The following is a 14387-nucleotide window of genomic DNA, read 5'->3' on the forward strand; positions in this document are numbered from 1 at the left end:
TACGACAAATGCTACAGTAACGTGCAAACTCGTCACCTTGATTGAAAATAATTTTTAATGGTCCCAAGTAAGTGTGCTACATGTGGGCCAATATTTAAAAAATTTAAAAAATTAACAAACTCGTCACGTCTAGGTGACGAGTTTATCTTGATTTTTTTAAAAGTTAACCATTAAGAAAATATTTTTTAATTCATTAAAAAAATTTATAAAAGAAAAGAATTTAAAAAATTATAAAACTTGTCACGTCAAGGTGATGAGTTTGTCTTGATTTTTTTAAAAGTTAATTGTTGTGCAACGAACAACTTTTGAATTTTTAAAAAAAATAATTATTGAAATTGTCACGTCGACGTGATAAGTTTTGTTGAATATAATTTAAAAAAATATATTAATTGAAAAAAATAACATTTAGAAAAGTTAAATAAATACAAAATAATTTTATTATAAAAAAATATTTTAAGGAGAGATGTCGAAATTAAGGTCAGCGGGTGTAATCTCGCAATGCATAGAGATCCATAAATGACGCCTATTCTATTGCTCAATGTAGACAACATGCTTCATCGACCAATTATCTTTATGCTTCCCACACGTATCAATTCTACATATCCATATCAAATATTTATATAGGAATCAATTGATAAGATGCAAACTGTCGCAACACTTTATCTGCGGCGTGCATCTTAACAGTCATAAAGTGTAGTAAAGGCGTAACGACATACCACAACTCCGAGTCTTGAAAAAACCCCGATGGCAGTAACCGATATATCTCATCGTCTTGATACGGTAGATACTGAATGTACACCAAATTACCAGATTTATCTGGTAACAATGTCCTCAAATCAACTGGAGCAGATACACTCAAGCTGCAAAAATAACCTCATTCTTGGTAGAGTCGTTTGTCACATTAAATTCAGACTCTAACCAAGAGATCTGTATCGGGACCTTTTATGGTCCTTAAATCAACTGGAGCTGATGCCCCTCTAAGACCTTTGATGGTGGCATACTTTCCAAACTTGATGAACAATTCCGAACTGGTTGAAATCGTTTTGCCTCACTAAGGTCGCGCCGTTAACCAAAACAGTGAGTTAGGAAGTGACATTTTCCAACGTAATTGTCGTTTCACCACGAAAAATGGAAAGTATGCGTATCGGGACGTCAATGTTCAATCAAGCCGAAATCAATGTCGGGTTGATCTTAAAACCACATAGAAATATGGTTGTATACAGTCCGGATTGTTGCAAATATATAATAATCTGCTGATGCAGATCTCTCAGTGTTATTTCTCGTTGACGAATGCCCATTTTTCTTCCAGACCGAGCTCTAGGGAAGAAATATGGACATGATCGAGGCGTAACATTTAATTTCAGGTAGACATTTTTTTCAGAAATTTTTAGAATATATGAATTTCTCTCATTTTTTCTTAACAAAACACAATAAAAAAACTAAACCCCAAACTTCTCTTTACAACCCAAAACCCAACAACCCAAAACCTAACAACCATAAACGACTAGTTTTTTCAAAAGTCCCACTAAACTCGTCACCTCGAGATAGGGGGTGTAAATGAACAGAGGGTTCAGTGAATTATTCGTGAATCGTTTGTATAACGTTCATTTATGTTCGTTTGTTAAGTTAAATAAACGAGCATGAGCAAAAAAATTATGTTCATTTAATAAACAAATGAACACGAACAGAGGTGTGTTCGGTTCATTTATATTCACGAACAAGCTCGTTTATCAACTCGTTCATTTATGTTCATGAACAAACTCGTTTACCCAATTCTCTTTTTTCTTTTATTTTTTTTACATTTTAAATATTGGTGAAGATAATGATTAAACAGAACACAGGATGAAAGTTGCATTTTAAACTATGAATTTTAAGGAGTTTAAGCACAAGTGGCATAATTTTATCATTTTTCTTTAGCTTGCAAATGAAATTAAAAACCAAAAATATAAACTAACTATAAACAAACACTAAAACCACGCTAAACGAACATGTTCATGAACACATTCGTGAACATTAAACGAACGCTAAACTAACATGTAACATCCTCCATACCGGGTTAGTGATCAAATTGTGAAATTTTAAAATTTAGTGACCAAGGTAGATAAATTGAATAGTTGAAAGATCTAATAGGAATGTTTCATGTAGGATGGATAAGCAAAGAAGGGAAATTAAGAGGGCAAATGAGTCTTTTAGTAAGAGAAATAATTAAATATTCCTTAAGGTTATTTTATAAACCACGTGGAAAGCATTTGAGAGAAAACAAGGTTCCAGATATTTCTCTCTTCTTCTTCTTCTTCTTCTCCAACCGTGAAGCTTGCAAGCAAATGTGAGTTGTCTTCTTTTGGATTAATTCTTATGAGTTAAGCATGGTTTTGGTTAATGAAGATTTAGGAAAGATGATGGAGAGAAACAAGGACTTAGAAACTCAAAGAATTCTAAGTTAAGGGAGATTAAAGGTTGGGAGCCATTGAATGAAATTTTGGATTAAAGGTCATAATAAGAATTAGAAGCTGGATTTGACTTGTCACCAAGCTAATTAAGAAGTATGAGGTGATAGAATTAAAATTAGAACAAGATGGAATTTGAGTAAGATTCTTAAATTCTATATGGAGGATTGGTTTTTTTAAGTTTTAGAGGTATTGAATGGATAATAATTAGTTTAAGTAAGTGTATGAAAGTTAGCAATATTAAAGGGAGTAAAATATGAAGGTTTGAGCTGAAATGAGATGTTTTCGAGCTCAAAATAGGATTTCTGGGCTAGGGGAATCGGTACCCATTCAATGGGAATCGATACCCCCTTTAATGAATATGAAATTCCATAATGCCAGAGGGGAATCGATACCCCCACAGTAGGGAACCGATTCCCCCTAAAGAAAAAAAATAAAAATCAATTCCTTAATTTTTTTAGGCTATTAGAAGTTAATTTCAAGACTTAGGAATCTGATAATCATATTGAAAATTATGTTTATGTAGATATTGAGCCTAATTGAGTTCTGGAACAATCGACAAGTAATATCGATCGAGGAAAAAGCAAGGAAATATAGGTGAGTGCATATGCATAGCATGAATATAGTATTATATTCAGTTCTAGACTTGTGATAAGTCTAGATTCAATATTTGATACATGATCACATTCCATATTATGATACTTGACATGAATTTATATTATATGCATTATGTGACATGAATTTGTAGGAAAAATTATATGAATTATGGGATAAAGGTATGGAAAATGAAATGTTTATGTGATAAAGGTATGGAATGTTATGTCTATGCGATATAAATTATGTGAATTGTAAAAGTCCATGTTCTGTAGATGAGAACTATAGGTATAGTTGGCATGCCAAGGGTAGAGGGTCTACACAGTCCTTCGGGATATATATATATTCTTTGGAACATTTGTGAGGTCTTTTGAGACACATAATTGATCCTTGGCATATGTATATGATTCTTAAGGAATTTATATGTGGTCCTTCGGGATAAATTCTACGCGGTCCTCCGGGACAAATCTCTACGCGACACTTAGGTGCAATTTATAAGAGCTGTGGTGACAACATAGTGCACAATCTCACAATACTCACATACCTTAGATTCTCAGTATGGTATCATGGGCCAATAAACTTATTAATACAAATTCGTGAATGTTAATGTAATATGATTACGGGTAAGGATCATAGTGATATAAACTAAATTGATTAAGTATACGATTTCATCTCATTTCATATCATTATGGCATCTTCATTTAGTTCCTTGCTATTATTATTTTTACATTGCCTCACTAAGTCGATGACTTAGCGTGTGAGTTTTTCACGCGTAAGATCCGAGAAAGTAGAAGATACAGGTTAAGCAGCTGACATCATTACTCCTGCAACTATCATATCAGAAGCAACCTAATCAGTAGGTAATTTTGTTATGTAAATGGGTGTTGGCATGTAACTAAAGGGTTAAGTTGTGTATGCTCTGAGTATTTTGGTAAACTGGTATTAATATATGTAGATTATCTTATTTTCTTAATAAAATTTTAGTATTTTGTTATTATTTGTTAAGAGTAAAGTTTTAAAAAGGTAATGTGACGTCTCGGACTCGTATTCGGGTCGGGTACGGGTTGAGGGTGTTACAGAACATGTTTATGAACACGTTCATGAACATATAAACAAACACGTTCGCGAACATTAAATGAACATATTCGTGAACAATAAATAAACGAAAATGAACACCTTCAAAAATAAATAAATGAACACGAACACGAACATAACATTGTTCGTTCAAGTTCAGTTCATTTACACCCCTACCTCGAGGTGACAAGTTCCATGTTGACCGTCGAAATCTAATCGTTGCAACTGCCCGTTGCACAATGCCTATTTTTTTAAATTTAAGGCAAACTCGTCACCTCGACGTGATGAGTTTTACAATTTTTTAATTTTCTAATTTTCTAAAATATTTAATGAATTTAAAAAATTAATTTCTTAATAAACTCGTCACATCGATGTGATGAGTCTTACTAAATATATTAAAATATTAACTCACATGAAATCCACTTACCTGAGACCATTAAAATATATTTTCAGATAAATTTATCACGTCTAAGTGACAAATTTACTTGTTACTGTAATATTTGTCGCATATTACAAAATAAATTAGACATGACCAAATGTGTCAATTAATTTACCCACTTGGGGTATTGGAACAAAAAAAAAAACCTAGGATTTGATGCGGCTGTGTCAACTACTGTTTAAGAGGGGAGTAGACACTAGACCACTGAATTTTGGACCCAAAATAGGCCTTTTGGGCTCTACCCTTTATGTTGTTATTTTAAAGGTGTTTTCTCACTAGATTCATCCCTTAGGCCCATACTTCAGCTTCCAAAAACAAAATCTTTCACTCAAACAGCATATCAGAGATGTTGCAGTGTTCCATTAGATTCTGGGTAAGTCGGATAATTTCAATTCAAACCTTCTTCCTTTCTACAAATCTTCGAGTTCAATTTCATTTCGATTATAATTAAATTCAAATAAAAAAATGAATTTGAATAAATATATGTGTTTGGTTTTGGGATAATGTCATTAATCTTCCCTTTATTTACCAGTTTCCATTAATCGCGTTGACAAAGGTTTGTTTGCATTTTTTCAATCTTTCTCTCTTCTTTATATACCCAATTTCCTGTTTCATGGAATGCAGAGCAAGATCGTCCCTGTCAATTTTGTTGGTCCTTTTCCTCTATGCGCCTGTTTATCACTAGTAAATGCGGGTTGTGTTCCATGAGCAAATATGTGCTGCTCAAATCGAGCTGAACTTAGCATGCTTGTTGCAGCTTCTGGATGAGATGATAGACAATGACTTCCCTCTCACAACAGAACCAAACATTCTAAGATAGATGATTTACTCCACCAAACATTTGCCGGCTAAGTTTCAAGTGTGGTGATTGGTAATAGTTCAAATTTGATTCCGTTTCTGGTGCTACAGGGTCTTGCATACCCTTGAGAGCTGCAGGTCCAAAATATGCAAATAGTGAAGTTTATGGTTTGTATTTCATAGTTTTACATTGCAAACAATGAAGTTTCCTGGTGCTACAAGGTATTTACTACTTTCTGAACTATAGAACATATACCTTGCTTTAGAGTATGACAGTCGGTGATACCAATAGCATATCATCTAAAGCTGTATCTGATTGTTTTTGACATGCCTCAGCAGATCTGCTTTTGGTCGATTGGTCGTATTCCCAGGGATACTAGTAGTATATAAGTTTCCTCAAGGGATGTTGAACGAATATAGTCGGATTTGGATATGAGCATGTTTTTAACACGAGGGTACTTGTTTTATTTTCTATGTATTTGGAGGATCTTTGACTGTTGTTTTTTCTATGTATTTGGAGGATCTTTGACTTTGACTGTTGCATTCTTATATCCATGTTTGGTTATGCATCCATTGGAGCAAATGGTCTACAATGATAACCCAAATTGAAATAAGCATGCTTCGCTGAAACAAAAAGTAGTGCTACAAAAAAAAAAAAAAAAAAAAAAAAAAACCTCAGCCCAAGAAAACAAATGGGAAGAAGGGAAGTCTCAAGTTAAAAACTGATCAGCCAGCCACCTTGTTGACTCTAAAAGAATCCATAACTTGCCGCAGATCATTTTCTTCTTCTACAAATACACTTTCAGGTGTTTGTAATCTCAACTCATATAATCTGTTGTTCTCAACTCCAAGAACCGAAAGGTACCGCCGGTTCCATTCCAATCTAGGTACTCTGTCTTGTGGCATCACAGCAAGTTCATTGGTGTTTGCATACGACTTTATGTTCACCTAACCAAAGCCATAATCCCACACATTATGCATCCATACCCACACACCAATTATGTATTACAAAAGATGGGATAACCTACAAGAATGGACTCACCTCAACTTGATAATATAGCTTCCCATCATCAGCAACTCTCGAGGAAGTGGAAAGTACATTCGATTCGCGCCGAACACCGAGCCTCGTCGACATGAACTCCGTCAGGTACTGCTTAAGTACTTTCTTTCCAGCTTCTTCGGGAGGACCCAAATCCTCAACAGTCTTATACCTGGAAGATGAAGGAGAGGACATCTCAACTGAGAGATTTTCATCAAGAACAAAAGGGTCCCTGAAGAATATATCAGCTCCAGCACCTCGAACTTGAATCCAGTTCTGAGGGTACTTCAACGAATACCCATCAAATGTATCTATGTACTCTCTGAACCCAACTGATGATGGTTCAGCAGATGCAATTTGATAATGTAAACCAACTTCTGAGAAGATACATGTTGATAAAATCAATGCCATCCCACTCCTCCTAGGGATTGAAAAGGCTGTAATCTGATTATATAACAAGGGAAAAACATAATCATTCAATAACAACATAGATTACTCAATTAAACAAATCTCCTATCATATGATTACTATAAATGAAACCACATAAACAAATGCACGGAATCATAATTACCACTACTGTATATTGAAAACAAAATTGAAAGAAACATGAATGAAAATGGAAGGGGGAGTAAAAATGGGTTACCGATTGGTTTCTGCGAGTGCAAAGACACGAAGTAGAAGCAGAAGCAGAAGCAGAAGAAGGGAATGGCGTTGAGAAGTGAGTTGGAAGGGTGGGTCGACTCGGGGGCAAGAGCGAGTTAAGTATGGTAGCCATTTTCCGATAGCTCGCACGAGTTGCAGTGGCAGAAGGGACAGACCAATAGCAAAAGGATAGAGTTTGGTCGGATCAAATGTGTGATGTATGAATCTGTGATACACACGTGGCAGTTTATCAATGGCTCAGTCACCAAGTTGTTTATTATAAGTGACACAAGTGAAATCTTTTAAAATTTAGTGACCGAAGTAGGTATGGTAAGAACATTGAATGATTGATATTTGTAATTTACTCGTAATAATAATTATCTTCAAAACATAAATAAAAGAAGAGGAATAGGATTTGAAAATCCTGAATTGTTGGAAAAAAAGGGTGAAAGATATGTTGCGGCGCAAATTTCTTCTATCAGATTATGGGTAACTCTTCATCTTTTCAATTCAAAGCTTCTTCCTTTGTTTTCCAATTCAATTTCATTTCTATTACAATTGAATCTAAATAAAATAAAGTGAAACTGAATACGAAGGCCATGAATTTCATCCGCAATTCCACGGCCAAGCTTCCTTCAAGATTCCTGGACCCGAGAAACACATTGTTTTTGGGTTATGAGCATGAGTTTTTCTGCAAGGGCCAACCTTTTCTATTGAATTCCAATAAAAACTCTCAATTCCACCCTACCCTTCTCGGTTCTTAGGATTTCAACGCCTTATCAACAATGCCCAGAAGTCGAATTGCTTCCCAAGTTCCGTTTTTGCCCAAAACAGGGCGGTTTCAATGCCTTCCGGTTTATCTGTTGATGCAAGGGTGGCATCCAAGGTAAGACATCTCTCAACGTCGGTTGAAACCAACAGAAACGACAGTACTTTCGAGAGAATTCACATACAGAACAGCATCTCTGTGAAACCCAATAACCTTGCAGGAGAAGAAACTCCACTAGATGAAGACAGAAACAACGTGAAGAACACCGTGAAAGGTTTGGAGGAGAGAAAAGGTGGAGTTTCAATCGATAGCGATATCAAGAAGGAGGCGTGGAATTTATTGAGAGATGCAGTCGTTATGTATTGTGGGTACCCTGTTGGTACAGTGGCTTAAAATGATCCATGTGATAAGCTGCCTTTGAATTACGATCAGGTGTTCATTCGTGATTTCGTGTCTTCGGCTTTGGCCTTCTTGCTTAAAGGCGAAGGAGAGATTGTCAAGAATTTTCTCCTACATACCTTGCAGTTGCAGGTATAAATGATTCACTTACATATACCTTATTGGATAATTTTGTAGCAACCATTATTTCCTTTTTTGGTTTGACTAATCATTTATTGTAAAGTTCATTGTGCGTATCCGTTTGTGTATTATTTAAGATTCAGATTGCCTAATTACTGTTATCATCAATGTTATCCTATTTTGGTCATTGATTATCTTTATGGCTTGGGGGCTGCTTGCTTTCAAACATTGCAAACTTACATGTTAAAATATTGAAGGAGACCAAATTCTAGGAATAATTCATCTTAGGATGTTTACCATAAAATTGATATGTTGAGCTTTCAGGTTGCTTTTAATCGTTATAAAACTTGGGCCATTTATTGCTTAATGTAATCGATTGTATGTTTCTTTTCTTTATGCTGGTAGTTTCAAGCACATCAACACTCAATCCAGAGAATGATATGGGTGTTATTTACTATGTAGGTTAAACATTTCCTTGTCAGTCTGCAGACTTTAACAACTATTTTCTTTTTCACTTGGTCTAGAGTTGGGAGAAAACTGTCGACTGCTATAGTCCTGGACAGGGGTTGATGCCAGCAAGTTTTAAGGTTAGAACTGTACCAATTGATTTGGTCGTGTTGCACCAGTGGACTCTGGTTAGTATTGTGGAACTTTGTAGACCAATTACTACGACGATTTGCTAGTTAAGATGAGGATGTTGAACTATTCAGCTTTAGTAGTCATAATGCTTTTTTACTTATAATGTGATTTCCCCCCCCCCCTTCCTTTTCCAAAGTTCCTGCTTCGAGAGAGAATTGATAAAGTGACTTAATTGATTGAATTAACTTTTTGGTGGGATTGTGGTGGATTATTTTGTTGAGGGCATATGGGAAGATCACTGGTGATTATTCATTGCAAGAGGGAGTGGATGTTCAAACAGGAATGAAACTGATCCTCAACTTGTGTTTAGCTGATGGATTTGATATGTTTCCTTCTCTGTTAGTCACTGATGGATTATGCATGATAGACAGAAGGATGGGTATTCATGGTCATCCTCTTGAGATCCAAGTGAGTTCATTGTTAGAAAGCCTTTAAGTTTCCAGTCAAAAAAAAAGAAGAAGTTGCTTTACATTGCTCTTGTTAATTATATTTCATTTAACCTGGTCTCCAAATTATATGAATTTTTAGACCATAATTGTTATTTGTTTTTTCTTGCACATGGTATCGGACCCTGCCTCGTTTTTAACATATTTTCATTTTCCCTTTCTATGATGAAATTATTGTCCTAATTGTCATATACTTGACCTACAGGCTCTGTTTTATGCTGCTCTACGTTCTTCTCGTGAGATTCTCACAAGCGAAGGTTGCAATAATCTGGTGAGGGCTATAAACAATAGGCTGAATGCATTATCATTCCACATCAAAGAATACTATTGGGCAGACATGAAAAAGATCAATGAGATATACCATTACAAAACAGAAGAGTACTCCATGGATGCTACCAACAAATTCAATATTTATCCTGAGCAAATTCCTTCCTGGCTTATGGACTGGATACCTGAAGAAGGTGGATATCTAATCGGCAACCTACAGCCACATGGATTTTAGGTTCTTCACACTTGGTAATCTCTGGTCCATTGTTTTGTCACTTGGCACTCAGACAGAATGAAGCTATTCTCAGCTTAATTGAATACAAATGGAATGACATTTTGGGGCACATGCCTCTCAAGGTATGATATCCTGCAGTAGAGAATGAAGAGTGGCGCATAATTACTGGATGCGACCCGAAGAATACGTGAGTGCCTTTCCTTTTATCATGAAGTCTCTCTCTCTCTCTCTCTATGTATATGCGCGCACATATATCTTTCTAAATAGTATACACTGACACTAGTGTGCTTAATGAACTTGTGTAGCCCTTGGTCATATCATAACGGTGGATCTTGGCCGACACTTCTCTGGCAGGTAAAGTTGAATTTTCTTGTAGTTCGGAATACCCTTCATCGAGAACGGCGTCTTTTGTGTTCTAAATAACCGTGTTCTGTGATGCTTGTTTGAATACCTTATTTCGAAGTGGTTATATTACTCTTTCGGTTCACTTTGGCATGCATCAAGATGGGCAGATCAAGGCGATTGCTTTGGCAGAGGAGGCTTTCAAGGGACCATTGGCCTGAATATTACGACACCCGGAGTGGGAAGTTTATCGGAAAGCAATCTTGACTTTACCAGACGTGGACTATTGCCGGTTTCCTGGCCTCTAAAATGATGGTGAAGAACCCAGAGATGGCTTCCTTGTTATTCTGGGAGGAAGACTTCGAGCTTCTCGAGATATGCGTGTGTGCACTTAGCAAAAGCGGCCGGGTAAGATGTTCTCGCGGTGCTGCTAAATCTCGGATACTTGTGTAATTCAACAGGAAGGTGGAGAGCCTTGTTACTGTACAGCCACGTGTTTAGGGTGGAGTATGATATTTAGTCTGATAACCAATACTTCAGTGAGAAAAGTTCAGCATACAAGTCTGTGTTACAAACTAGTGTAGCATATTACATACGTTGTTTTTCCGATCAACCCTCCCAAGTTGATTGGCATTGAAATAACACATGACTTGGGTATATCTATCACTCCTTTCATATTATTCAAAATTTTATTTATCACTTTTGCTTCCCTTCACTATGTTGAATTTTGAGATGCCAAATAATTTGGTGTGTTTATTTTCAATCGTTAAAGTATTAATTATATTTCTATGTACTCTTAATTGTATGATTTAGTAATAATAAAAACTTTTACATCATCATTTTAACTAAAAATAACTTATAATATTAAGACCTACTAATAATATTTTACAACTCACAATGATTATTTATAAATTTAATAATTATTTTGTTATTTTTTGAAAAACAATATTTAAAAATATTTCAATATATTTAATTATCATATCTTCCCTACATCTTCATAAAATGTTGAATATACACCTGTTCGATCTACTATAATAAATAGCCTATTTAAAAAGATAAATTCAAATAATCGTAAGCGATTTTTATCCACCTCAATGTCGGAGCGAGTGATTTTGCCATTTTACTATGCATTTTAAGTAGTCACAGTCACAGTCACAGAGACAATTGTAACAGTTGAAAGAAGGAAAACTACTTTATATATCGATAGGGTGTTTGCATCACCAGAAGAATCACCCTCATATTCCCCGCCAAAAGATCCAATCCATCCTTCCCCTCGATCCCGTAAAATAAGGGAAATGTCGAGGACGAAAGCCCATCAGAGCTCCGACCACCGCCGATCCACCGCACCTGCAACGGGGCTCCCAAATTGAGATAAGTTCCAACGACCCTGGGTTCCGAGGTTCATGGTACACCGGCTTACTCATCAAGCGTGCTCCTTCAAAGAAGCCCAACAACAAATTCGTAGTCGAGTACACCCATCTTTTCGAAGACGAGGCGGGTACTAAACCCTTGAGGGAGACCGCCGACGCCGTGGATTTACGCCCTCCTGCCCCTCGAGAAAAGGTCAGGAAGTTCAAGTTTAGTGAAGAGGTGGACGCCTTTCATAACGATGGGTGGTGGGAAGGGGTGATAACTAAGGAGTTGGAGAATGGGAGGTTTCATGTTTACTTCAAGAGGTCAAAAGAGCAGTTGGAGTTTGGCGAGGACCAGTTGAGGCGTCATAGAGAGTGGATTAAAGGGGCTTGGTCTCCACCCCTGGAGGAAGATAAGCATGTGAAAGAGGTACATTCTTATTTCTTTAGGTTTTTTAATCTGTTTGATTGTTGTAATCGTAAGTACAGAGATATAAAAAAATGCTTAAAAGTAGGGATTTCTGATTTGCTTATTGTAAACTAGTATGTGCTGAATATAAACTTTAGTAAATATGCTATTAGAATTAGGTGCAAGTTAGTTGGTTTTCTTAATGAAATATTTTTACTCGTTGAATGTATGAACTTGGAAATCATTATATGAATTTGTTTCTCTACATTGTTTGTAATTTCTTATCTTAGCTGTTCTAGATTGCTTGTTCTTTGTGAGTAAATTGGTGGAGGCGTAATTAACAACAAATAAATGTAAAAATTTTCTAGTCGGACGAAGCAGTGACTGAAGGAAAGATGGAATATAACAAAGTCATTGCCCGAGGGAAGCTAGAGTGTGATAATACAGCAAGCAAAAAGAAGGATGATAATTCAGCAAGCAAAAAGAAGTTAAAGTCTGATTTAGCTGCGAGTGGAGGGATATTAGAGTCTAACAAGATAACAAAGTATAGCGAGGGGGAACGTGTTGAAGTGACCAGTGACGAAGATGGTTTTGAAGGTGCTTGGTTTACTGGAACTATTGTTAAAGCAGTGGGGAAGGACAGATACCTATTTCAGTATGATTGCTTGAGAACTGACGATGACACTGATTTCTTAAAAGAGGAGTTTGATGCCCTGCACATTAGGCCTTGTCCGCCCGAAATTTTTATGGCTGATACGTTCCAAAAGCTTGATGAAGTCGATGCTTTCTACCTTGATGGCTGGTGGGTGGGTGTGATTTCTAAGGTTCTTAATTCTCTTTCCGAGACAAATTATGAAGTCTATTTCAAAGCTACCCAGGAGGAAATGAAGTTTAAGCATTCTGAGTTAAGGATACATCAGGACTGGATTAACGGGAAATGGGTTACCCCTTCTAAGGTATTACAATCTATCCCCCTTCAACACCTTTATAGATATTTGTTCCTGAATGTGTTGCATGAGTTTTACTGTGTAAGCATGGGGTTTATGCCATTATTCCTGAATCTTTATCAACTATTTAAAATTTCGATATGCTATACTCACATTCCGGCTTTTTTTATAAACATCTGCAATTAACAAATTCTTAAATGGATGCATGAGAGGTTGAACGTGATTATGAACTATTGGACACGAGTCGACAATTAACAATTACACGCTTTCTAGTCAAATGATGTCAACTTGTTCCACCTTTCTGATGTAGTTAGCTGTTGGTAATGCTCATAAGGTGACTTATCGAACACCCAATTCTTTCGAGTTTTGATATGATGACTCCACAGGAAAGGTAGTCCATGCAGCAATTATGAAAGTACAAGTTCTTCATTTTTACTTATTTTTGGTTGATTGTGATTTGCTTCTACTCAGGCATTGAAGTCCTAGTTACTGCACAAGAAGAGGTAACAATACTCTGGCGTGGGGCGTTTTACGATGGACTCAAAGTAAAGTCAAGTCTTTTCTGGTTTTCAGCTGTTGTATTTGGTACTGGTGGTTGTGTGTGTAACCAAATTTAGGCGTTCATAGGCATTTTTTTAGAGACTGGAGGTACCTTAAGTCGCAAGCTAAACTTAAACTTAGTATAGCATAATAAAACATCTATCTGTATGGGTATTGAGTAGCCTAATCTTTTCTGTCAAGGTCTCGAGGATTAACGATGCATTGCTTTCTCTTACAATCTGTGCGTGAAAATCTTTAAGGGTTAAATATGCCAATGGTCCTTCTACTATTTGAAATTTAAAATTTAATTAATCTTCATACTTTTATTTTACAATATTGTATTTTTGCATTATTTTTTATTGGCATAATACAAAAATGAATGTTAAACTCTAACCCAATTGACTTTTGGTGTGTAAAGAATATATTGTTGAAAATAAATGCTTAACGATATCAACGTTACATTTTTAAGTGTCTTGACCGTAAATGTCGTTAAATTTGGTTTTTATTCGACACGTGTCATACATATAAAATTTCAAATTTTTTATATGTAAATTACACCAATCATCATTGAATTGTACTTTTTCTCATATTTTAATCACTTTATTTTAAATCTGTTCAATTTTCTCACTGAATTTAACACTATTAGTATTTTTGGTCAATCAACTATTTTCTCACTAAACGATGTTATAAATGAGTTGTTATATAGATGCAAAACTACGTTGTTTTGGTAAAAAAATATTTTTCTAAAACGACGTCGTTTTAACCCCGTTAAATATTTAATGACTGAGAGACAGAAAATGTTAATTGTATTAAATTCAGTGAGAAAATTGAACGAATTTAAAGTAAGATGAGCGAAATAGGGGAGAGAGAGTAAAGTTCAATGATGATT

General features: G+C 35.7%; 2 protein-coding genes and 2 pseudogenes across 2 annotated transcripts; 3 read left to right on the forward strand and 1 right to left on the reverse strand.

The window, feature by feature from the left end:
* Nucleotides 1–6054: 6054 nt before the first annotated feature.
* On the reverse strand, nucleotides 6055–7181 carry LOC120193684 (psbP domain-containing protein 1, chloroplastic-like). The gene is made up of 3 exons (XM_039196122.1): nucleotides 7035–7181; nucleotides 6395–6835; nucleotides 6055–6300 (listed from the first exon to the last, which is right to left on the reverse strand). The coding sequence occupies exons 1-3, from the start codon at nucleotides 7164–7166 to the stop codon at nucleotides 6079–6081; spliced, it is 795 nt and encodes a 264-aa protein (XP_039052053.1). The 5' UTR covers nucleotides 7167–7181; the 3' UTR covers nucleotides 6055–6078.
* Nucleotides 7182–7877: 696 nt separating this feature from the next.
* On the forward strand, nucleotides 7878–9420 carry LOC120193182 (annotated as a pseudogene).
* LOC120193187 lies at nucleotides 9141–10949 on the forward strand (annotated as a pseudogene).
* LOC120193197 (protein AGENET DOMAIN (AGD)-CONTAINING P1) lies at nucleotides 10760–13626 on the forward strand. Its single transcript, XM_039195766.1, has 4 exons — nucleotides 10760–10811; nucleotides 11542–12032; nucleotides 12380–12967; nucleotides 13430–13626. The coding sequence occupies exons 1-4, from the start codon at nucleotides 10760–10762 to the stop codon at nucleotides 13442–13444; spliced, it is 1146 nt and encodes a 381-aa protein (XP_039051697.1). The 3' UTR covers nucleotides 13445–13626.
* The last annotated feature ends 761 nt before the right edge of the window (nucleotides 13627–14387 follow it).

The sequence above is a fragment of the Hibiscus syriacus genome, unplaced genomic scaffold, assembly GCF_006381635.1.
Source record: "Hibiscus syriacus cultivar Baekdansim isolate YM2019G1 unplaced genomic scaffold, ASM638163v2 tig00004355_pilon, whole genome shotgun sequence".
Lineage (NCBI taxonomy): Eukaryota > Viridiplantae > Streptophyta > Magnoliopsida > Malvales > Malvaceae > Hibiscus > Hibiscus syriacus.